This window comes from Chiloscyllium plagiosum, chromosome 1 (genome assembly GCF_004010195.1).
Source record: "Chiloscyllium plagiosum isolate BGI_BamShark_2017 chromosome 1, ASM401019v2, whole genome shotgun sequence".
Classification (NCBI taxonomy): domain Eukaryota; kingdom Metazoa; phylum Chordata; class Chondrichthyes; order Orectolobiformes; family Hemiscylliidae; genus Chiloscyllium; species Chiloscyllium plagiosum.
The window spans coordinates 141,481,868-141,505,836 of NC_057710.1; the positions used below are offsets into that span (position 1 = coordinate 141,481,868).

General features: G+C 41.2%; 1 protein-coding gene across 5 annotated transcripts in view; it reads right to left on the bottom strand.

The window, feature by feature from the left end:
• Nucleotides 1-2,846: 2,846 nt before the first annotated feature.
• The window catches only part of LOC122554029 (testican-3-like), a 544,992-nt gene continuing 523,869 nt past the window's right edge, over nucleotides 2,847-23,969 (bottom strand). For all 5 annotated transcript variants that reach the window (XM_043698524.1, XM_043698527.1, XM_043698526.1 and 2 more), the window contains 3 exons: nucleotides 13,345-13,407; nucleotides 10,145-10,282; nucleotides 2,847-4,343 (listed from right to left, as the gene is read on the bottom strand). In XM_043698524.1, the coding sequence (XP_043554459.1) occupies nucleotides 4,174-4,343; nucleotides 10,145-10,282; nucleotides 13,345-13,407 (371 nt within the window). In that variant the 3' untranslated portion in view covers nucleotides 2,847-4,173. The remainder of the gene's footprint in view (nucleotides 4,344-10,144; nucleotides 10,283-13,344; nucleotides 13,408-23,969) is intronic.

Consider the following 23,969-nt stretch of genomic DNA (forward strand, 5'->3'; position numbering starts at 1 on the left):
GCTTCGGATGACTGTGCAAACTCCGCACAAACATTCTCCAAGTGTCTCTGTGGGTTTCCTCCAGGTATTTCAGTTTCCTCTCACTACCCAAAGACATGTGAGTTAGGTGAATTAGCCGTGCTAAATTGCCCATAGTGTTCAGGGATGTGTAGGTTAGGTGCATTAATCAGAGGTAAAATTTAGGTTGGGGAATGGGTCTGGGTGGGTTACGCGTCCGAGGGACGTTGTGGACTTGTTGGGCTGAAGGGCCTGTTTCCACACTGTAGAGATTCTATGATTCCGCAGCGTGTTTGTACTTTGTAATGTAATACTTATATTAGTTCCCCTAACATAAGAACTAGACATAGCTAAGGTAGTACTGAAAATTTAAATCAAAATTTATTAACCACCCATTTTCTTTTCTTTGATCTAGGGGGAGCATAGTTCGTCATACAACTAAAATTTCATAAAGATTGTTTCTCAATAGAGTTGAATTTTAAAAGCTGATTGATAAAAGATGGCTTTGGTCTATCCAAATTTAAAGTTTTATTTCATTTATATTTACAATGGTTCTGAATTGGTCAAAAATAATGAAGATAACAGTACTCAATGTCATTTAAACATGAATAGGATAACTTCAAACAAGGATAAATGTGCAATTAAATGCCATCAGCAAAGATAGTTATCTTGTTATTTCCTGCAATTCTATTCTCCTCTCTAACAGAGCTGCTCTTCTAATTCTGGCCTCCAGAATTGCCGACTGTAGTGACTCTATTATTAATGGCCCTGGCTTCAGCTACTTGGGCTTTAAGCTGCAGACTTCCTTCCCTAAAGTTTTTACCTTGCTTTCCTTATTTAAGAGGATAGTCTTTGACCAGGCTTTTAGTCATCTGCCCTAATATTGCCTTGGGTGATCCAACAGCATATTTCATTTTATAATGCTCCTATTAAACATCTTACAGCTTTTTATTACATTGGAGATACCGTGATCACAAACTGTTGCTCCTGCTGCAATATGGATCTTTCCATTTGGCTCACTAGGAAAAATGCACTGAACAGTGTAAAGTTGTATTTGAGGAGAAAGTGAGGTCTGCAGATGCTGGAGATCAGAGCTGAAAATGTGTTGCTGGAAAAGCGCAGCAGGTCAGGCAGCATCCAGGGAACAGGAGAATCGACGTTTCGGGCATAAACCCTTCTTTAGGAATGCCTGAAGAAGGGCTTATGCCCGAAACGTCGATTCTCCTGTTCCCTGGATGCTGCCTGACCTGCTGCGCTTTTCCAGCAACACATTTTCAGCTCTAAAGCTGTATTTGGAATGGTAGGTTTTAACTAAATCCATTTCACTCTAAATATCCTTGCAACAATGATAGAAACTTGATTTTCAGTTTACCTTTATCCTCGGAGCATTATAAATTCCATATTCATTGTAGTATGTTCTGAACTGTACGATATTACCTCTGTCACTGAAACCCTCAATCCTCTTCAGCTTTTTCATGTGCTTGAAACAAAGATCAAGTTCATCAGTAGGACTTTCATCATTCATCATGTACATCTGAGTCTCCAAGTATCACACTCAGCTATATGTTAAATGCTTCTGGTATTCTTGGGATTAATTTCTGTTTGTTACCCTGCGTCCTTGCGTGGTTTCAATGATTAAAGGAATGCCCGAGCGGAGGTAAGTTGCCATTATTAGTTATTTATCCTGTTTCTCTGACCTTCTGTTGAAAATCAAGAAAGCCCTTGCGAACATTTCAGACTTTTACCCCGACATCTTTTCACTTGTGAAGTGGTAAATATTTGAAATAATCAAAATACACTGCAGCAGTATAAGACAATAGCTCATTACCGCCTTTTCAAGGATAATTGGGATTGGGCATCAGCAACATTTACATCCTATGAAAGAACTTAAAAAGAAAGCAAAACAGTTCTTTCCAATATTGGTTGTCAAATCAAGGCTCAGACATATTCCTTTGTTGGCAGAGAATGGAAGCTTGCTTCCGAATGCTTGCTGCTTCTAGTAAGCAGAAATGAACCACTTTATGAGCTTGGGTAATTATATAAAATTGATTGTTAATATAGTTATCAACATCATTCTATGCTGCACAATTCTACAATTAAAGGGAGATGGTAGGTTACATCTGGGTGAAAAGTTTCACACTACTCACTGCCGCCTCACAGCACCAGGGTCCCAGGTTCAATTCCAGCCTCGGGCAACTGTCGGAGTGGAGTTTGCACATTCTCCTTATGTCTGCATGGGTTTCCTCCAGTTTCCTCCCACAGTCCAAAGATGTGCGGGTCAGGTGAATTGGCTATGCTAAATTGCCCATAGTGTTCGGTGCATAAGTCAGAGGGAAATGGGTCTGGTTGGGTTACTCTTTGGAGGGTCGGTGTGGACTTGTTGGGCTGAAGGGCCTGTTTCCACACCGTAGGGAATCTAATCTAATCTACTCAGATCACTGAGATAAGGGGTCAGTCAGGTGTCTGCAAAACAGGAAGGAAATATATAATTCAGGTCTGCTGGCTCTGCCTGGTTCGGATCGGCTTGATTTTGATCATATAAATAGAAGGTAAAGCAACAAAAAACAGAAATTGTTGGAAAAGCTCAGCAGGTCTGACAGCATCTCTGGAGAGAAATCAGAGTTACCCTTCCTCCAGTTCTAAGGAAGGGTTACCAGACCTCAGAGTTAACTATGAAGCTGCCCAGACCTGCTAAGCTTTTCCAGCAATTCCTGTTTTTGTTTCTGATTTCCAGCATCCACAGTTCTTTTGGTTTTTAGAAAGTAAAGCAATATGTCTTCTCTACCAATTGTTTCATCAGATTACTATAAAGTGCATTTATTACATAACAGTAATAATACACATCAGTATAACTGGTTACAGGAGTCCTTTATTATTGCAAACTATACATACAGTAAAAAAAATGCAGCATAGCCTTTTCATTTTGTAATGCAAATTCAGTTTAAAAGGAAAAAAAATGAAAACGTGTTATATTATTTGTTTTTTTTCAATCCAGATTTCAGAAGAAACATTTAAGAGCTGACAATCATATGTTATAAATAAACAGCACACAATGCAATGTTATGTTAGTAACTACAAACAACTTTGATTTTTGTTGACAGAGGACTTAAAAGACTCAACTCTAATATGCATCAAGGCGATGGAATTCCACCATGTTCTATACAACCAATTAACATGCTAACATAAATACAGGGCAATTTAATCTATAGCAAAATTGTTAAGTGCTACTGCTACACGTTACTGGCATACATTTATAGTCCATGGGATGACTGATATAACTATTGAAAAATTAGTTACTTAAAATTATATTTCTCTTATCCCACATTTGCAGCTGCAGTACTTAGCTGTGATCAGGCATGGTTAAATATTACCTGAACTCCTATTTTTCATACACAAACAAAATGTCTATTTTTAAATTGAAAGGCACATCGCAATGTGACTTCTATTCACTTCAAACTACTAATTAAAAGTATATATACCTTTAAAAAGACGATTAAATTTTATTTGAAGAAAAAGAGAAAAACATCACTCAGGTAGCCAAGGCATCCACATTCTTTAGTAATATTTTATTTAAGATATGGCAAGAATGGTTTGTTGCCATAACCACCGTTGACTAAAAATTCCAACTGCTGCAAATTTCACCACAATAATGTTCATATGCAAAAGTTAACTAATTGCTGACAAATTATTTGTTTGGCTATACATGTTCAAGCCTTTGCCATCCGGATAACCAAGACATTCTGAAAACAAAGCAAATCAAAGCTGTGACTAGTGGCTTCAGGGGTCAATGCCAGGAACAGTGTACACAGGTCATTTGTGGAGAAGGAGGCTAGGTTTACTGCATCACAATGTGACCATGTACGATGACAGAACACAATTCAAAGGAAGTTGAGTTTCAAAAATAGTTGAGGTTTTCACATGTGTTTTTGCACTGTTTCTTTTAACTAGTTTGGATTATAATGTTTTACTTATGCTTTCAAAAATTACTGAGTTAACATGTACTGCAATAGTTTTTAAAGGATGTGAATCTATTTCTGAAGGATCCATATTTGAGGGTATAATTGTACAAAATATACATGTTGACTGAAATATCTTTTGTTCATTTTAATGCGTCTAATAACGGATGAGATTTCACTATAGAAACGTGCAAATTTTAAAGTTCATGACATTTCCAGACTACCATATGTAGCCTCCTACATCATATTCATCATCGTCATCTTCATCGTCTTCATTGTCAACTCCATCATCCTCTTCCTCATCATTGGTTACTTCCACATCATCCTCATCATCTGACCATTCATGGAGGTCACCACTGCCAAAGTCACCTGAAATCTCTATATCACCAACTAGAAAATAGACCACCAACACAACATTTACTTGTGAGAACATTTTAGTTCTAGTCAGGCAACAACTATTTGCTGATTTGTGCTGATAATTTACATGATAAATTGCATGAAATGGAATTCTATTCACCTTAAATACTAGTCATAAACAAAGTAGTTGTTCAAATGTAATAATCTCTTGTACAAATATTAAAGAGAAATGAGGGAGTGGATTTCTCTGTGATGCTCAGTAAGGAAATGCACCACTTGTAGTCAGCCTTGAATATCATTTTATTTCAGGTCCATGGTAAATTAGATTAGATTAGATTAGATTAGATTAGATTAGATTACTTACAGTGTGGAAACAGGCCCTTCGGCCCAACAAGTCCACACCGACCCGCCGAAGCGTAACCCACCCATACCCCTACATTTACCCCTTTACCTAACACTACGGACAATTTAGCATGGCCAATTCACCTGACTTGCACATCTTTGGAGTGTGGGAGGAAACCGGAGCACCCGGAGGAAACCCACGCAGACACGGGGAGAATGTGCAAACTCCACACAGTCAGTCGCCTGAGGCGGGAATTGAACCCGGGTCTCTGGCGCTGCGAGGCAGCAGTGCTAACCACTGTGCCACCGTGCCGCCCATTAGCTTTTGGTAGTAATGTGTTACAATGCTTCCATAACCCAGGTATTGGAGAGGAAATCAAAAATATCAGAAATACCATTTAATTTGCTATTTCTGAAAAGACAATAAAATTCAAACAATCCTTAGATAAGCACATGGATGATTTTGGGATAGTGGAGGGGGAGGAGCTGAGAATAGTTCACAGGTTGGCACAACCTGTTCTGCGTTGTATTGTTCTATGTTCTACCGTTTCTTGTGTATCTACATTACTGCAGGAAATTGTAAGCAAAGTGAAAGCAAAGAGTACAGAACATGGATTAAGAGGCAATCTGAGGAAGACCAAGACAAAGATGATGAGCAGAGACCGAACTTGCAAGTGAAAATTGAGGTAAACACACATGCGAAAAGGTTCACAAAGCTTGGCCAGATGGTTACAGATAAAAGCAAATGTGTGCTGAGACCCACAGAGAATTCAGATAACAAAGGCAAATTTTGTTAGAAAGAAGGATATGTTATCATCAAAGAAACTTAATTTTAATCTTAGGAAAAGAATGCTTATATGCGACATTTTGTTATTTATGTATATAGTATGCCTCAGAAACATGGGCTATAAACAAACATTGCAGATGTGGACTTAGAGGAGGATAGTCCACATTTCCTACACAGACAGAAAGACTAAGTAATTCAAAAGGCTAAGAAATGGTGAGATAAAAGTGGCACTTAGTGCGTAATATCAAAGTGAAAAGAATACAAGAGGTGTGGCTAGACAGACAGAGACAACTATTGGAAGGCAAAATGCAACATCAAGTGAGCACTGGTGAACAGTAATGGCCTGAAACTGAGGAAGTCTTCCATTGATCAGTACTAGTAGGATACAATAAATATCTTCATGCCGAAGATAAAGAACAAGGCCCATATAATAATTTATTTTCTGCAGTATAAGTATATATTAATTAAAGTCATTGGTTACCTGTTTCACAATAATGCATTTTGTTCATCTGGAATGTAAATGCACTTTGTCACTGTTGCATGTCATTTTAGCTGTAGGCTCTCTGGTATTTTGGTGAATCTGCCTTTCCACACCAACCTAAAGGCTTTTCAAGTGCTGATTGCCCCTGGAACTATCCATGGTTAACTCTCCGGAAACAGTCAATTACTTTTTTTTTTACAGGCCTTAAGGTACAGTATAATTTGAACCAATTACGTTGCAGATCACTTTAGTTTAGATTTTGGATTTTGTTATATTTGTTAGCCAATCGTTTAACGTTCTTTAAAGTAAACTATGGGACTAAGATACAACATAAAAGAAATTCTGACAAAATCTCTTGGTGAATAAAAACAGAGGGCCAACTCTCATAGTAGTCCAGTGGTGTCAGCTATGGTAAAATTTGTTGCAGAATTGGGTGAAATGTGTTGCAGAATTGGGTGACAAGTTCAGTGAAGACCATTTCAACATCGAAGTCACCTTGCTCCACCTTTATACTTTTCACAAGTGGCGTGAAGAGATTCTCATTAGAGAGTGGCAGCACGCTAATTGATGGTCATTATTGCTTGTTAAAGGCTTTGTAAATGCCATAATTCATATTCTTAATATTCAGACTCCCATCTTACCAAGCTCACTAAATAAGCTTGATGTTGGGAAAAGTTGACAAGGAAACCAAAGCATGTACTTGCTGGGTTCAGTTCACTGCTTCCCCAAATGACCTTCATGTTAGACACAGGACATGTTGAGATATGATCCCCAGGAATCAGCTGAACTCACTTCTGATCCTTGAACATTTGCATTCAGAATCAGCCAATCCATCACAACCATCCTTGTTCTTCTATTGTGCAATGGCACTGTGCTCTGGAAATACAGAGTTGCAATGCAGGGCACTTAAGCAACTAGCACTGAACAGCTGCAGCGAGGGTACTGCACACAAGGGCAGATGCCCAGCGCTATGCCTGGGCCTGGATGCAACTCAGGAATGCACGCTTGTTCTCAGTGCTCCCTTACTTAGAACCTCTCTGCATGCTCACAGCATCCCTGCCTTGCCCTACTGTGCAAATGAGTGTTGTTGTACAACCGGGCAACTTGCCTTGCTGCTAAGTAGCGTTCAACCTAGGGAGTACACATCATGCAGATTGGCAGGGTGCTAAATCAATTTCACATTGGTGCCATCATGGGCTTCATTGAGGACTACTCACATAGGAGTTGGATACACTGCTGCCTTTTTGCTGCCCATGCGTTTGTTGTGTGTAAGCTGCAGGTGTGAAATTGATTTAGCACCCTGCTAAATCAATTTCACACCTGCAGCTTACACACAACAAACACTTGGGCAGCAAAAAGGCAGCAGTGTATCCAACTCCTATGTGAGTAGTCCTCAATGAAGCCCATGACGGCACCAATCTGTCAGGGAGTCCTGACACAGTAAGTCAATGGCAGTGTACATATGCTATGCATGACCTGGCATCTGGTCGGCAAGGAGGGGAAGGTTAACAGTTTAGGATGCCAAGCTTCTACGTTCCAGGGAGTGGGCCACAGTTAGTCCATTGGCTCTATAGTGAAAAGTCATGAGGGTGTAACATAGGGCGATGGAGTTGGGGAGATTCACAGGCACCAGTCAGACTTCTGAACACATCTTGCGCAGGGCAGTCCAGTTAGGTTGGTAGAGTGTGGTGGGCCATAGTCAGTCCATTGGGTCTATCCAAACAAGCTAACAGGGGCTGAGGGATGGACAAGTGGCATTGAGCCTTGGTAGTTTAGTCAAGGGGCCTAGGGGTTGCAAGTTCTAGACAAGGACACCTTCTAATTGGAAAGGGGAGTAGCAGCATTTGCAAAGAGTTGGAGATGATGTGAAGCATTGCTAGGAATGGTATGCACTGGAAGAGTGAGAAGGGGATGTAATCCATGGTCAGGAGCACACTGGCAATATACGATGGCACCATGCATGGTCCCCTCACTTGTTAGGGTCTGGGTGGGGAAGGGTAAGCAGATGTGAGTGAACTTAGATAGCTTGGGGGCTGGGGACTTTGGGAAGTATAAATCCTGTGAGATTGATTGGACATGCTAATGGAAAGAGAATGTGGAGATTTGGGGGCTCACCGATGCAGTCAAGCTGACTCTGGAAGAGGAGCACTCACTACTGCCTTCCATGGTGCTGGAAATTGAAAGTGTGCAATTGGAAGAAAAGGGATGTGAGCATACTTGCAGTGGGTGGGTTAACTGACTTGATGCATGAAAGAGCAAGCTGTTACAGACACCATTCACAAGGCATTTATAGGGGAACAACATCGGTTATCATACTGGAACGTGCAACATCGGTTACTCATGAAGAGAAAGCACAAGCAAGCAGGCTGCATACTCCCTTGCCATCTGATAGCATTGACCTTCTCGGTATATTACATTGCCCTGGCACAGCCACTGCCAAACAATTCTGCAACAGTTCGATCAGAGACAGAGCAGCCAGAGGCAAGGCGACTCTCCTCAAGCTTCCAAGAGTTTGAGGAAGACAAGCAGGATGCAATTGGAGTGCTGGGCCGTCTCCACAATGCACTGTGTGGAAACTGCTGAGTGGTCTTTGTGTGCTTCCACCTCCTGCTGGGTACCTCCTGGCACTGTCCAAGCTCCTTGAGGGATGGAGGCACCTGGACTGGGGTCAAGGTTCTTAGCCAGGGCTGAGCAGGTGCCTAGTACCCACCGATCCATTGAGAGCCGCGACCTGGTCCATGTCATCCTCAGTCAGCTGTGGAACTGCCTCTTTAAGGTGCTCACCAGATTGTGCTCTTGCATTTTCTCTGCCTATGGTTCCCCCCCACTCTGACCCCCAAAGGTGTTAGCTGGTTGTGGGCAGGGGCTGGGGGTCTGCAGGAAGCAGCCTTGCTGATGCTTCCTCTTATGCCTTCGTACTCTTGTCCTCAGATTCCATGATGGTGGCTCTTCTGCAGCCAGCAGAATCTCCATGGACATCATAGGTAGGCATACGGAACCTAGATGAGAAAGATGATATCACAACCAATGGTTAGAAATGTTGTGCGATGATGGAGTGATAGTGGGGTTAATGGGAGAGTATGTACTTACTTGATGGGCAGGACATGGATGTTTCAGCACCCCACAGGAACAACCCTGGTGTTCTTTTGAGAGGGCCAGGATTCTCTCCTTGAATGGGGTGAGGACACTGAGGATACTGATGATGGCCACACTCCCAACTCCCTCTCATATGGGCTCACTCTGCTCTTTAATGGGCTGTGAGAGAAGAGGGAAAGAAGTCAGATCACAGCAGGAGGCACAGCTGTTATTGTCAGTGTATTTGGGAAAACATGGTGAGGTGTACCAAAGGACTAAGGAGGCAACACTGAAGACATACAGCTTTAGAGAAATGGCACGCTGAGGGGAAGAGCAGGAAAGGGAAGTAGTTGCAGGCAACAGTGATAGTGGTAAGACATGAGCCTGGATGGGAGCTGTGTGCAGTGTTACAGATAGATTGAGTGTGATGTGTGCCTTACCATAGTGAAGAGGATCACTGACCTTTCTGCATTGCTGGTCATTCCTCTGCACCCTGGGTGGTGACCTCAAACGAGGCTGGTAGGATCTGGTGTAGCGACCTCCTCTGGCAGTGTTCTGAGAAGAGGACACCTCTTCATTGCACCTTCCTGTCAATCAGAACCTCCAGGTCCCTAACAGAGAATCGCGATATCATATTCTCCTTCGCCAACATCCTTGATTGAGCAGTGTAGCTTCAGAGTGCCAGTACTTTGCAGAGCATTTTAAAGATGGCATGAGCCCAAGAGCTGCTGGTCTTTTGGCGGATATCTGCAGAGTGACCAGCTTTCACAGGTACATCAAATAGGAAGATGGTGTGGAATCAGATGTGAGAGGCACCGTAGGGGTGTGGCATTAATTAATGAGGCAAGGTTGGTAAGACAGGCCAAGAAAACTGAAGGGATTGTGGTAAGAATTCTTCAAAAAAACTTGATGGGGTTGGACTTTGCCAAAAGCAATAAGAATCAGTCCAGAAAATTATTAGTAATTAGTAGTATTCAAACTAATTTTAGAATAACTAGGACATCTATACTGCAAACCATGTCACTACCAAAATGCAAAAATTGTTAATCTTTTGCTCAATTTAAGCAAGAACAAGACTTACATATTCTTGTATATGTTTTAAATATTAGCATATGAGACTAAAGGTCTTACTATGGCTTAAGTGCATACCACAATCTGGTGATCCACTTGACCTAGATCCTCTCATTTCATTGCCATATCGGTCAACGCACCAGCACTGTCCCACACTGCCGTGACACTGGGTTGCTTTATAATAACCATCTTCGTCACAAGTTGGAATAAAGATTCCTGAGGAAACCAAATGCACATCATGAAGTACGCATATGAACAATGGAAATAACCGCATGTGGAAGCATTCAGCCTGCTCCTTGCACAAAAACAAAAAAGTCTAGTCAGCCTTTTAAATCTGGAATTGCTTTAGATGTTCTATGATGTCAAGTTAAATTCTACTTTTAGCCAAAAATAATTCGGATCATTTGGAATGAGAATTTACGGATCATTGGAAGTAATCAATAAAATCTGCAGGCACTTTTCTTACCAAAATAATATTTAAGTGGTATTTACTTGTGTAAAAGATAACCAACAAGTTCAAAAATCCTGGCATTAACTCTGGTGTTGGCAGTGGTATATTGCAATGGAAGAAATGGGGTAATTCAATTCATAGCTACAGACCTTTTGAGTGCCAATGCCCCACTCCCACCAATTGCCCTATCTTTTAAAATCATCTGTCATGAAGTTAATGAGATCCCTCAGTCCAAGTTAAACATTTGCTTTGAGATGTACTGTCAGCAGAATATCTGAATGGATTTTCACTCATGTGCGCCGCTTTGGAGCACTTTTATCCCCATCAATGATCATTTCCTGAGAAGAAAACTCAAAATTGCTGTGACATTCGCACATTCATTTCCAGTTTTTCTGCTGCTTTAACGTATGTGTTAACTTATTTGAAGTAAACAGGTTAATTCTTCATGTAAAGTTCAGGAAATAATATTGTGCACATAATACCTTGGCTGGTACCCTTGCTCATTATTTCTGAAATCTGACATATTCCTTCTGAGTCAAAAATTGACTCAAGTCACTTGGCTATTTGTTGTACGTCTTAAAACAACTGGCTTTAGGTCATTTCAATAACTTGCACATAATTAATTCTGACATTAACAAGGAAAGCCTAAGTATCACTATAACTTGGGGGATGTAGTAATTCAACAGAGGCTTTCAGAGGTTCTATGTTTCTGGCTATGCAAAAAACATTGCTTTTCCTCAATACATCTAAATTAAATGAACCAGTGTGCTTAAAAATGTGAAAATATGAACACTGAACCTCAAAAGTAATGTAAAATGTGAAGACATATAAGGATGAGTGAAAGAAACCTAATTAAGAATATTGACTTTTACAGATAACTCCCATAACAAGAACATTACTGACCCACCCGACAACAGTAATGCAGGAAATAAGAGGGATATTAAGTTCAAGAGGTGAAGAGTGTGGAAGATTCCTTACAAGATGGAGGGTGATCATGAATGAATTTAAAAATCAGAACAAGGGTCATACATCTGTCTCATTGTGCCATATGAAGTTTGTGGACCTTGGCAGTTTTGAGAATGATGTCCATGGGCTATATATTTCACAGAAAGATGTGTTGAAGTTTATAAAGGTTATGAGCTGGCAGCACTATGGAAGATACCACTTGGGAAGTCAATCACAAATACTGATGAGGTTCAGACTTGCAAATGTAGAAGTGGGAGATTTGGGAAATAGCGAAAAAAAACATTTGAGACCAATTCAAAGGAATGAATGCACAACCATATACTGCCTATTAAGATCACAGTATATCCTTATATGCTTCACAACTCAACTATGTTTTTGAAGTGGCATTGTAACATTGAGAAATCAACACAGTTTGCATAAACAATACTCAACATAGTAATGAAATAAACAATAAAATAATCTGTATTAATGAATTTATTTGAGAAATAAGTTTTAGCTAGAAATTAGGACAAAAGAAAACAAGTAAAGCTGGAGATTTATGGAAAAATAAATATCACTATGGATTTTAAAAGCTGAAAGTACTGCTATCAGTGGTGGAATGACAGAAGGGAAGAGTTGTAGATGAATTGGTATAGGCAGGAAACAATATAAGGTGAAGTTGGTAATATAGGTCAAGTGTTTTGAATTTGATGTATGGGGAAAATGAGTATTAGGGATGAAAATTCTGAATTAAATGGAATTTAAATTATAAGGAAACCACCAACATAAATGGAAAACATTTATACACTTCTGTTGAATCATTCTACTGTCATAAATATTTTCCTTTTTTGGCTTGCTTGCCATTATCAGCATCAACAGGTTTTCCAATGGCAATTACTCCTACTGTCATAAATGGAAGAAATGGGTAGCATACATGTAAGACGAGTTGCATGAAACATTTCCTATGTCTAATCTGTATGACCAGACTCTGTCAGACCTTCCTATGTATTCATTTGCCATCAAAACAGGGGCTGGTCACTTCCTTTGGCAGACATGGGTGTGTAGGCATGGCTGTATCAGCATGAATAGTTAGGAATAAAACATTGTTCATACAGCTGGTCCTGCCTGGTACCCTCCATAATCAATCGCTTTCTTTCATGCATGTCCCTTCCATTGGTCCCACCCTCTGGAAACGTAAGGTGTAAAATGAACTCTCACCAGTCACCTGATTTCGGTTGCAACAATTAATGCTCAAAGTTATATCACTTTGTATAAATTGTTGAACAAAGAAACATTGATTCAACACAAGCAATTGGTGTATTATTGCGAGAGCAAAATTTTCAAATAAATAGAACCCAGCAAATATGTATTGTAAATATTAGGTTAAGAAAACTATTAAACTAAAAACACTGATATGCATATAACAAAAGTGAAACCACCATAGTCTTATCAGACCATCGGGCTGCTCTTTCATGTGTGTGTGTGTGTGTGGGGGGGGGGGGGGGGGGGAGAGAGAGAGAGAGAGATATGACTGGTGATGGTTTAACCTGAGGGTCACCATACCTCAGGTGAGGTGAGGGGTAGAGAAGGACTGTCCTTCATGATAACTTCAGCTGGTGTGGGTATTGACAAAAGCATGCACTTAATATTTTTAAAAATACATAATGCAATCACTTAATAACTAATACTCTTCATTTCTTCAGAATAACATAAATTCATTGCCTGATCAATATATTGGAAAAAGCTAAAATAATTATAACAATATGAAGTATATCCCAAAACATTTGGTAACTTATCTGAAGAAGTTTTGTTGGTTCATGTCTTTTCACATTATTTCCATTGTTTAAAATACAGGTAGTTCAAAATAAAACCCAGAACTCACCAAGCAATTTCTTTCCTCGTTGTTGTCTTTGAATATTGTTTAGTTCCATCTGGCAGGGTGGCTCTAGAATGTATTTAACATGTTATGTGAAAAGGTTGCCAGATGATCAAATGATAAAAATGCAAAGCTGCAGCCATTAAATAAATATGATACAAAGCTTACAAAATACATACACAAATGCTAATTATTCTGTACTGCGGTAAAATGAGCACATTTGTTTATAAAATTAAAATCTGAGACAATGGGAAGATTTTGTACAGAACAATCTTTTTCTTTAATTTGATAACTAATAGAGTATTGGAGCATGGTGCTACTAATTCACTAGGAACAATGGGGGAATGTTCGTTCATGTGAAGCTGCACAAAATAGACTATGTCAATTACCTGAGTGCAATGACTCATTATCAAAAGTGTTCCCCATTAATACCACTGAAGAAACCATTACATTGCACATTCATTCCCTACTAAAATAATTGAGAAAACATACACAGTTTGCCCTGCTCAGTGACACTTCAGTGAACAACCTTTTCAACAATAACTTCTACTTTGATAATATCTTTAATGAAACAACCCAAGGTACTTCAGAGGAAGTTATAAAAAGAGTGACACCAAGAAAAAGGATAGTTAAGGTGACCAAAACTTTAAATAATGTGACAGCTTTGAAGTAGGGTATCCCATTGTAATTTAAATTGTTGGTTGTACGACCAAGAAAATCCACCATTATTACTGTTGTGGAATTAAGCATTTTCTGCAGCTAGAGTTGAGCTAGTTACTTAGCTTGTTGAAGTTTGCACCATTAGGAACGATTCCCTTAAGATTGGATATTTCATGCTATGTCTGTACAAAGACCCTAAAAGCCTCAATGATTATAATCCAATACAGTGTGGAGGTCTGTGCTGCTCCCTCATCCACCTTCAGCAACGAGGAGTTTTAATGCCACCACATATTCCTTACAAAGGATGATTAACTATTCACATTCTCTATATTAAAATTTGGCTGCTTTCTAGTAATTGGGAATCTTGGTTCCAACCATACTATGGAATCCCAACTTAAGAGTGGATAGATATGTACAATAAGATCAAGTTTTCATGCACTGAAGGTAAACCTAAATTTGGGACTAGGGAATCATTGCAATCCGACTATGCCTGGATGAGGGTCTTCCATCCCCTGGAATAGTCCCCTTACATTGACAGAATAGCAAGGATAGGCAGCGGACACATGTCACAAGCCCAATAAAAAACATTTGCAAGGTCAGGACCTGGTATATGCACACTTCCACTATCAGGAGATTGATGGAACACCAATGCAGCTCTATGACCTTTCTCTTTCATCAAGCAAAGTTGTTAAACACATTCTTTAAAGGCTTTCTTTTGAAGACTTTTCCTTGCTTTTATTACCTTGTTGACTCGGTTTCTAAATAATGACAATAGAAGGATAATCCAAAGAACTAAATTTGATCAAATTGACAGTACTAAATAGAGAGAAAAACCATCTAAAATGTACATGTGGCTTTAGGGGTAAAAACCCTCCCGATACATGTTAGGCTTAACATTGACAGTTTAAATATTAAGTTTTCATTTCTTCACAAAGGTACCTGTGACACCTGACAGAATTAAAGTAATAGAACATGAAATAGAACCACGATGCTTACAAAGCTCCAGTTGGCCAATATCAATCTAAAAGCAAATAAAGATCACAGCAAAGAACTTGTAACATGAAACAAGCAAGCAACAGATGGTATTGCAAGTTTCCACTTTAACAAATGCACTCAAAATATGGATGACAGAATCAGTACATAACAGTATGGAACAATCTCTTAGAGTCATAGAGATGTACAGCACGGACACAGACCCTTTAGTCCAACCCATCCATGCTGACTAGATATCCCAACCCAATCTAGTCCCACCTGCCAGCACCCGGCCCATATCCCTCCAAATGCTTCCTATTCATATACCCATCCAAATGCCTTTTAAATGTTGCAATTGTACCAGCCTCCACCACTACGTCTGGAGCTCATTCCATACACATACCACCCTCTTTGTGAAAATGTTGCCCCTTAGGTCTCTTTTATATCTTTCCCCTCTCACCCTAAACCTACCCCCCTTAGTTCTGGACTCTCCCACCCCAGGGAAAAGACTTTGTCTATTCACCCTATTCATGCCCCTCAATTTTGTGAACCTCTATAAGGTCACCCCTCAGCCTTCGACGCTCCAGGGAAAACAGCCCCAGCCTGTTCGGCCTCTCCCTATAGCTCAAATCCTCCAACCCCGGCAACATCCTTGCAAGTCTTTCCTGAACCCTTTCAAGTTTCACTACGTCTTTCGGATAGGAAGGAGACTAGAATTGCACACAATATTCCAACAGTGGTCTAACAGGATCAAGGATGCCTTATTTCCAGTCCAGTTGGCTGGGACTGAGGTGGCTGATTAGTCCAATGTATGATCTGCAGATTCTGCCCTATCTAGGACAGATGGCTATGGAAGTAATGGTGGGTTATTTGGAAGTTTACACTTGCTCTGGTACCTTGACTTTGCCTCTGCATGCTGGTGACAAAATCTCTCACTATGGTAGGTGCCTTTTCAAATGAACATCTTCCATTTTGTTGGAAACAAGCCAAGATATTTCATGCATCAGCAGGTTTGTTGAAGTATCCAGCAATGTTCTGATGCCCTACCAAGAGATAAGCTGGGAGGCGATTTAATGCTAACTGCAGAGAATATATTGAAAAACTCTGTCATTGTTTTGAATGTCTCATCTGTCGCTGTCTCACTGGTCTGAAATAAAGATGAAAAAGCCATCCAACAGCTGAAATTCAACAAATTCCCTAGAGAAGATGAAATCCCCGAGGTCCTGAAACATGGCAGTGATTCACTCCTGGCACAGTTCCGCAACCTTATCTCCTTCATTTGGGAAGGAACATACATGTTAGGTGATCTCAGGGATCCTGTGAACTTCCTTCAAAAAGAGACAAGTCTGATTTAGATAATTATACAGAAAACCCTGTTTGCCACATGGAAGGTGAATACAGGGTTTCTCCTCAATGCCTCCTTCCAGTTTTTGAAGACCAAGAAGCCAGCAGACATGATTTTCTCTATGCAACAGATTCAAGAAATGTAACAAAGTTAACATCACAAACTGTCAAGTGCTAAGGATGATGGGTGTCATGATTTGGAGATGCTGGTGTTGGACTGGAGCATACAAAGTTAAAAATCACACAACACCAGGTTACAGTCCAACAGATTTATTTGAAAAAACTAGCTTTCAGAGTGCTGCTCTTTCATCAGGTGGTCTTCAAGGATGATGGGAATATCTTTCTCAAATTTGCCTGCCTTCAACGTTTCATCACCATCTCCCACCTACTCCATAATGAAAGGTGAGATGATCCTCAGCATGAAACCACCACAAACACTATCTTAGTGAAAACTGGAGTCAATCTAGTGCAATAACACCCTTTTCTATTTTCTTTGCTGCAATACCGTACCTCACCCAATACTTTATTCACTAGGATGGAGACAATCTACTGAATCGGCTGGAAATTGTTCAACCACATATTTCAATACAGAATCAAAACTTTTCCAAACTCAATCAGCATGCAGAAATGCAATGACTGGATATGAGAAAAATACTGAAATAAACTCTTTAAATCATATAGATCTCTTCTGCTTTCAAATCAAATCTCATAGGAAAGAAATCAGCCCTAAAAGTGTTCTTATGTGAATGACATTGGAAGAAAGCTTTGCTCTTTTCTGAGATTAATTATGAATTTATTTTTCTTTCTTATCAATGGTTTTGTGTGCCATTAAGTTTCAGAAAATGTGGGTACACCTCTGCAGTATAGAAAGTTAGGACTTGCGTAAGGAGTTGGGACCAGTGGATGTGTGGAGGTGTCTCCACCCTAATGGAAGGGATTTTACCTTTTACTGCAACCTGCACAAGTGCCACACAAGAGTGGATATGTTTTTTGTTCCATTGGTTTGTTTGGACTTGGTGTTAGCTTTCAGGATTGGGAACATAACTAATTCGGACCATGCAGCAGTGTACTTGGATGTTAAAACTAAGGATAGTGGAATAGACACACAGCACTGGCGCATGGATCCATTTCTGTTGAAGGATGGCAACTTTGTGCAGTACATTACAAGGGAGTTGAGGGCTTTTTGCAACATCAATCCGGACACCAGTAATCCATTGGTACTTTGGGAGATCACCAAGGCTTTTTTAAGGAGTCTGATTATTTCATACTCAACAATGAGAAAGAGGCAGACGGAAGAGCAGCAGCGGATGCTTGAGGCCCAGCTGAAGCCAGCCGAGTGGCATATTGTAACAGACCATCTGTGGTTAAGTTACAATGGGTCCCGGCTCTCCAGGCTGCTCTGGACTCAGTGCACACACAAACGGTGAGGAGACGGGTCTCCTTTGCACAGCAAAGGCTGTTTGAAGGAAGAAAATTACTTCGCAGTCCATTGTGTCCATTTTGGGAAAAACTGGCAAGATCACTCACGAGCTGAAAAAGATTAATGCCAGATTTCAGGGGTTCTATTCTGGATTAGTGGTGCTGGAAGAGCATAGCAGTTCAGGCAGCATCCAAGGAGCTTCCAAATCGATGTTTTGGGCAAAAGCCCTTCATCAGGAGTTTGACCGTTCGGAGGGCTGTGAGGATGGTGTGGCAAGAATGGAATCTTTTTTTGAAAACCTGGACCTCCCCGGTATAAACGCCGATCAGGCCTCCCTTTTAAATGCACCTCTGACAGTATGAGGCAAGAGGCGGTAAGGCAGCTCCAAGGTGGCAAGGCACCCGGTCCAGACGGGTTCCCGAGTGAATTTTACATTTGGCTTACACACATGTTAACTGAACCACTTCTGGGGATATATAGTCATTCTTATAGCCAAGACTGCCTTCCAACCCCACTTAGGGAGGGCAATATCTCCCTTATTTTAAAGAAGGAGGAAAGACCCTGAGGAGAGTGTGTCATACAGATCTGTCTCATTATTGACTGTATCCTTCAAAATTTTATCAAAGGTGGTGGCTGCGAGGTTGGAAAAGATGTTACCCGTTATTATGAAAGAGGACCAGATGGGTTTTATCAAAGGCCCCAGCTCCTCCAATATCAGGTGGGTATTGAGGCTTGGTGGTCGCCCTGGATGCAGAAAAGGCTTTTGATCGGGTGGAATGGTCATATCTCTTTGATGTTCTGGTTTGCCTGGGAGGGGGGAGTCCTTCGCCAGTAGGTGGCAGTGTTATATAGAGACGCCAAGGCAGCGGTTATCACGAATGGGTTTAAATCGAGCAGTTTTAGTGTGGGGAGAGGCAGCTGACAGGGGTGCCCTCTCTTGCCACTGCCATTTACCTTGGTAATTGAACCATTGGTGAAGGCCATCCGAAAGGACCCTGAAATAGTGGTACCAAAGGTGGGAATTGGGGGACACAAAATTACTCTTTATGCGGATAATGTCCTTCTGTTTCTGGCTAACCTGGAAAAGTCCGTACCCTGTCTAATACAAAACATTATATTATTCAGCAGATTTTCAGGATAAAGGGATAAATCAGTCGGAAGTCAAGCTGGGGAGGATTGGTGGAAATACTGAAGCTGGAGTACAGAATACAGTTTCCTTTTAGATGATCACAGAAAGGTTTTCTCTGGCTGGGACCTTTTATTACCCCGACCTGCAGTCAGCTGTACAGAACTAACTTTGTACAATTGTTTGCGAGAATAAAGCAAGACTTGCAGTGGTGGGAGGGGCTACCCATATCATGGTTAGGCCGTATAGCCTTGATTAAAATGAATGTTCTTCTTCAGTTATTTTATCCAATGAGGTGCCGTGGAGGTTTGCTGGGTGGCTTGGATCCTCTATTTGGTGCCATAGGTGCCCCCTAATTAAATTTACCAAGCTGATTTGGGGGTGGATCTCCCAGAGCTGAAGAGATACCAAATAGGCATCCTGCTATCATATATGGGTGACTGGGTGGGTAAGGACTCGAGGTTGATACGGCTTGATGTTGAGGCCTCGCAGGCAAGATGTCCCCTCATCAACTTACTGTTTATAGATAAGATGAGATCTGTGGCTAGGCGCTGTGAGACCCCAATTATCTTAATTATGGTGAAAGCTTGGAGGATAATGTGGCAGAGTGAGGGCAATTTGCTTAAGACTTCATCATTCACCCCTTTAGTGGGAGCCCCGGGATTTAGATCGGGGTCAATGGACTCCGGCTTTAGAGCATGGGAGGGTAAGGGAATCTCCTGTTTGTGAGGTTTATTCAAGGGAGAGGTCTTGATGTCTTTCAACCAATTAAGTCAGAAATGCAGGATTCCTAATAGGAACCTTTTCAAATACTTTCAGGTTAGGGATTATATACAGAAGAAGACCATGTTCTTGGCTCAGATATAGAGAGAAGAGTGCTCCGATGTGGGGCACTCTCTCAGTTAGTACCATATACCATCTACAGAGAGGGATTGCCTTGGGGGATATGGAGACTCCATGGGACCTGGAATCAGGAGTTAGGGGAAGAAATCTCATTGGAAACATGGAAGGATATATGGGGGAATGTTAAATAAGAAAATTTTAATATGCAATAAAGCACAAGCGATGCAATTGAAGATCCTTCACAGGGCCCATATGGCACCATAGAGATTAGTAAAGTTTAAGCAAGGATCTTCTCTGAAGTGTTCCAAATGTAAAACCAGCCAAGGCACCATCACATATTGCTTTAGGTCTTGCTACAAGATTCGTGGATATTGGGGTGCGATAGTGTATGAGCTGGAGGAGATCCTGGGAATTGAAGTTGAGGAGGATCCAGTATCCCTTCTTTTGGGATTACCGAATCTGCCTTCTCTGGGTGGGCACAGGAAGAGGTTATTTAACATTCTTATACACTGTGCGAGGAACTACATGAATTGGATATTAGAAAACCTTCCAGGTCTTGTTGGATGGCATAAACTTGTGATGGAGCATGTCCCCCAAGATTATCTGACAAGTATGGTGCGCCATGGAACAAAGCAATTTTATAGGGCGTTGTGGCCCTTTCAAAATACATAGACATGGACATATTGGCGGTACTGATTAGGGCCTTTATTTAGCCATGAGGGCCGTATATGGTAGTCCGGGGTCCCCTGTGGCGGGGGAGGCCTAGTAAATACGGGTATAACAGCCGTTGCTTCCCTGGATGGGAGCTTCGGTGGAAATGCAGCAAGTGGAGTAATGTAGTGTAATTTAATTTTATTTTATTGGATTATATTTCAATTTAATACTATTTAATTTAATTTGAGTTTATTTTCATGTGGGTTAAATAAAGTAAATAGGAGATGATTATATCTTGAAGAGTAGTAGGCAGTTTATTGTTAAAATTACTGTAACATAATAATGTGATATTATTTCTATTTTTCTGTATTTCTGTACTTTTATAACTTTTAGCTTTTTTGTAAGAGTAAAAAAAATTTCAATATATATAAAAGTTTCAGAAAGTGTAATTTATGCTCAGATTCAAACCTATAATTTTGGTCTGAGAATCCACAGGCACCATTTGCTGTTTATGAATTATTATATTTTCTGTGGAAACGTTGGCAGTAATTGCTCTGTCATCTTTGGGCACAACTTGTTTGCTGGCATTTCTACTGGCAAGGGTTCAGGAAGTTCTAAGACAACTGGAACAATGGTCTCTGATGCACTCCGCGCTCTCAGATCTAACCTTGACTCAAGCCTGCTGACAAAGTTGATGCTATTGTCGTCTGGCGTACTGACTTCGACATTGCAGTGGCTGAGCACTAGCTCTCAGATATCTCCTCCTATTTCCCCTGGACATTGACCCCACTATTGAACACCAGGCCATTGTTTCTACAATGGTCATTAATAGCATTTCATCTGATGTTCTCCCCCTACTGCCTCCAAGCTCATAGTCTCCCAAATCTGCACAACCCACTTATACCTTCTTCCTAAAATCCACAAACAGGATTGGCTTGGCAAACCATTGTTTCTGCTTGCTCCTGCCTCACAGAACTAATCTATTCCTACCTTGACATGATTTTTGCTCTCCTAGTTCAATCCCATTCTGCTTACATCCACGATTCTTCTGACACTTTATGCAAGTTTCAGAATTTCCTGTTTGCAGGCTCCAGCCACCTCCTTTTCATCATGAATGTCCATCCCCCATCAGGATGGTCTCAGGGATCTCCTCTTATTCCTGGAAGAAAGGCCTGAACTATCTGATCCAACACCACCCCCCTCCACCCGGCCAAGCTTGTCCTCACTTCGGACAACTTCTTTAAATCCTTCCTCTTTCTTCAGGTCAAAAAGGTGGCCATGGGTACCCGAATGGGCCCCAGTTATCCCCGTCTCTTTGTGGGGTATGTGGAACATTCTTTGTTCCAGTTCTACTCTGGGCTCCACTCTCAAATCTTTCTCCTGCACACCAATGACGTCATTACTTCTGCCTCCCTCTCAGGCAGTATTGGAAAAGTTTATCAATTTTGCTTCCTGCTCTCACCTTTAGCTGGTTCATCTCTGATTCCTCCCTTCCTTGCCTCAACATCTCTGCTTCCATTTCTGGTGATAGGTTGGACACCAATATTCACCACAAATCCACCGACTCCCACAGTTACCTTGACTACATATCCTCACTTTCTGCTTCCTGTATAGACTCTATCCCATTCTTCCAGTTCCTCCGTCTCGGTTGCATCTGTCCCGATGATGCCGATTTCAACAAGATGGCATTGAAAATATCCATTTTCTTTCTCAGTCAAGGATTCCCGTGGTTGTTAGGGCCCTCCCGCTGGGTCTGACTATCTCCCGCACTTCGGCCCTCCCTCCCTCTCTTCCTTTCCAAGACAGCGATAGGGTCCCCCTTGTCCTAATCTAGTACACCTTAGCATTCACATCTAAAAGGTCATTAACCGCCATTTCCGCCACATCTTGTAAGCTTTCTGTGGGGATTATTCCCTCCAGGGCACGCTTGTCCACTCCTCCTCCATTCCCAAAGTGTCCCCACAGCCCCACGGCACCTTCCCATCTAATTGCAGAAGGGGTAACACTTGTCTGTTTAGTTTGTCCCTCCTCAATGCCCAAGGCTCCAGACATACATTCCAAGTGAAGTAACAACTTACTTGCACTTCGCTCTATCTGGTCCACTGTATTTGTTGCTCATGTGGTCTCCTCTTCACTGGGGTGACAAAATGCAAACAGGGTGACACCTTTATGGGGCAATTTCATTCTTCCTTTAAGTATGACCTGGAGCTTCCAATTGGCCACTACTTCAACTCACCACTGTGGTCCCCAGCTGACATCTCTCTGTCAGGCCGTCTGCAGTGCTCCAGTGAAGCTCAGTGCAAGCTGGAAGAACAGCACCTCATTTCCCACTTGGGGATGCTGCAGTCTTCTGGTCTGAATATCAGCTTCGATAATTTTCGGGCCTGAAATGCTTCTCCCATGTTTTAACACCAAATCCCACAGACTAGGCCTTGTCATAAAATGGTCTGCTACCACATCCAACCCGTTGTCAGCTACTAATGGTCCCCATTAGCAGCTGTTGATGCTGTGAGGTTGACCTTTACCCAACTTTTGTCCTCCCTTTCTCTGGGCTCCTTGTCCGCTTATTGTTTACTCCTCCAAATCCTTCCCCGCCCAGGTTCAACATTTCTACCAATCTTTTTCTCATTACAATCGGTTCTAAAGAAGCCTCACTGTATCTGAAATGTTAACTCTGTTTTCTCTCCACGGATGCTTCCAGATATGCTGAATTTCGTCCAGCAACTCATGTTTTTCATTTCTGCATCCGCAGTTCTTTTGGAATTGTGGTCAACTGTTCAATGTCATGTGATTCTTTGTATTAAAAATGCTACTTAAGTTGTGGTGTTTTGGGTTGAAAAAAAAACTTTGAGCTTAGAAGAAGGTAAATCTGCGTCCTGCACAATGAGAAACAGGGGAAGTTACAATTGGGACCAAAGAGAAGGCAGACTAACGCAAATAATGCCCTAAAAATGTTGGGAGTTCCAGGGTCTAGTGAGAGTGAAGAACTAAAGGAAATCAGTATCAGTAGGTAAACAGTGTTGGGGAAATCGTGGGATTAAACGAAGATAAGTCCCAGTAATCTATATCCCAGCAGTTAAAGAAGTGGTTGTAGAAATATTGGGTGCGCTGGTTGTCATCTTTCAAGATTCTATAGACCGTGCAACAGTTCCTTTGGATTGGAAGGCACCTAAAATAACCCCATTATTTAAAAAACGAGGCAGATAGCAAACAGGAAATTATAGACTGGATTATCTGACATCAGTAGTAAAGAAAATGCCAGAGTGCATCACAAAAGTTTTAGTAGGAGAGCACTTACAAAAGGATCAGACAGAGTCAATGTGGATTTATGAAAGGGCTTGGCAAATCTACTGGAATTTTTCAAGACACACCTGGCAGAGTTAAGTGAAGCCAGCAGATGTGGTTTACTTAGCATTTTAGAATGCTTTTGAAAGGTCTTGTACAAGAAATCAGCATGAAAAGTTAAAGCACATGAGACTGGGGTTTGTGCACGGACATGATAGCAGACAGAAACAAAAAGAATAAATGGGTCTTTTTCTGAGTGGCAGCCAATGACCAGTGGGGTATCTTGGCAATCTGAGGGGGGCTTTCCCTCAGTCTTCACTTAAGTTG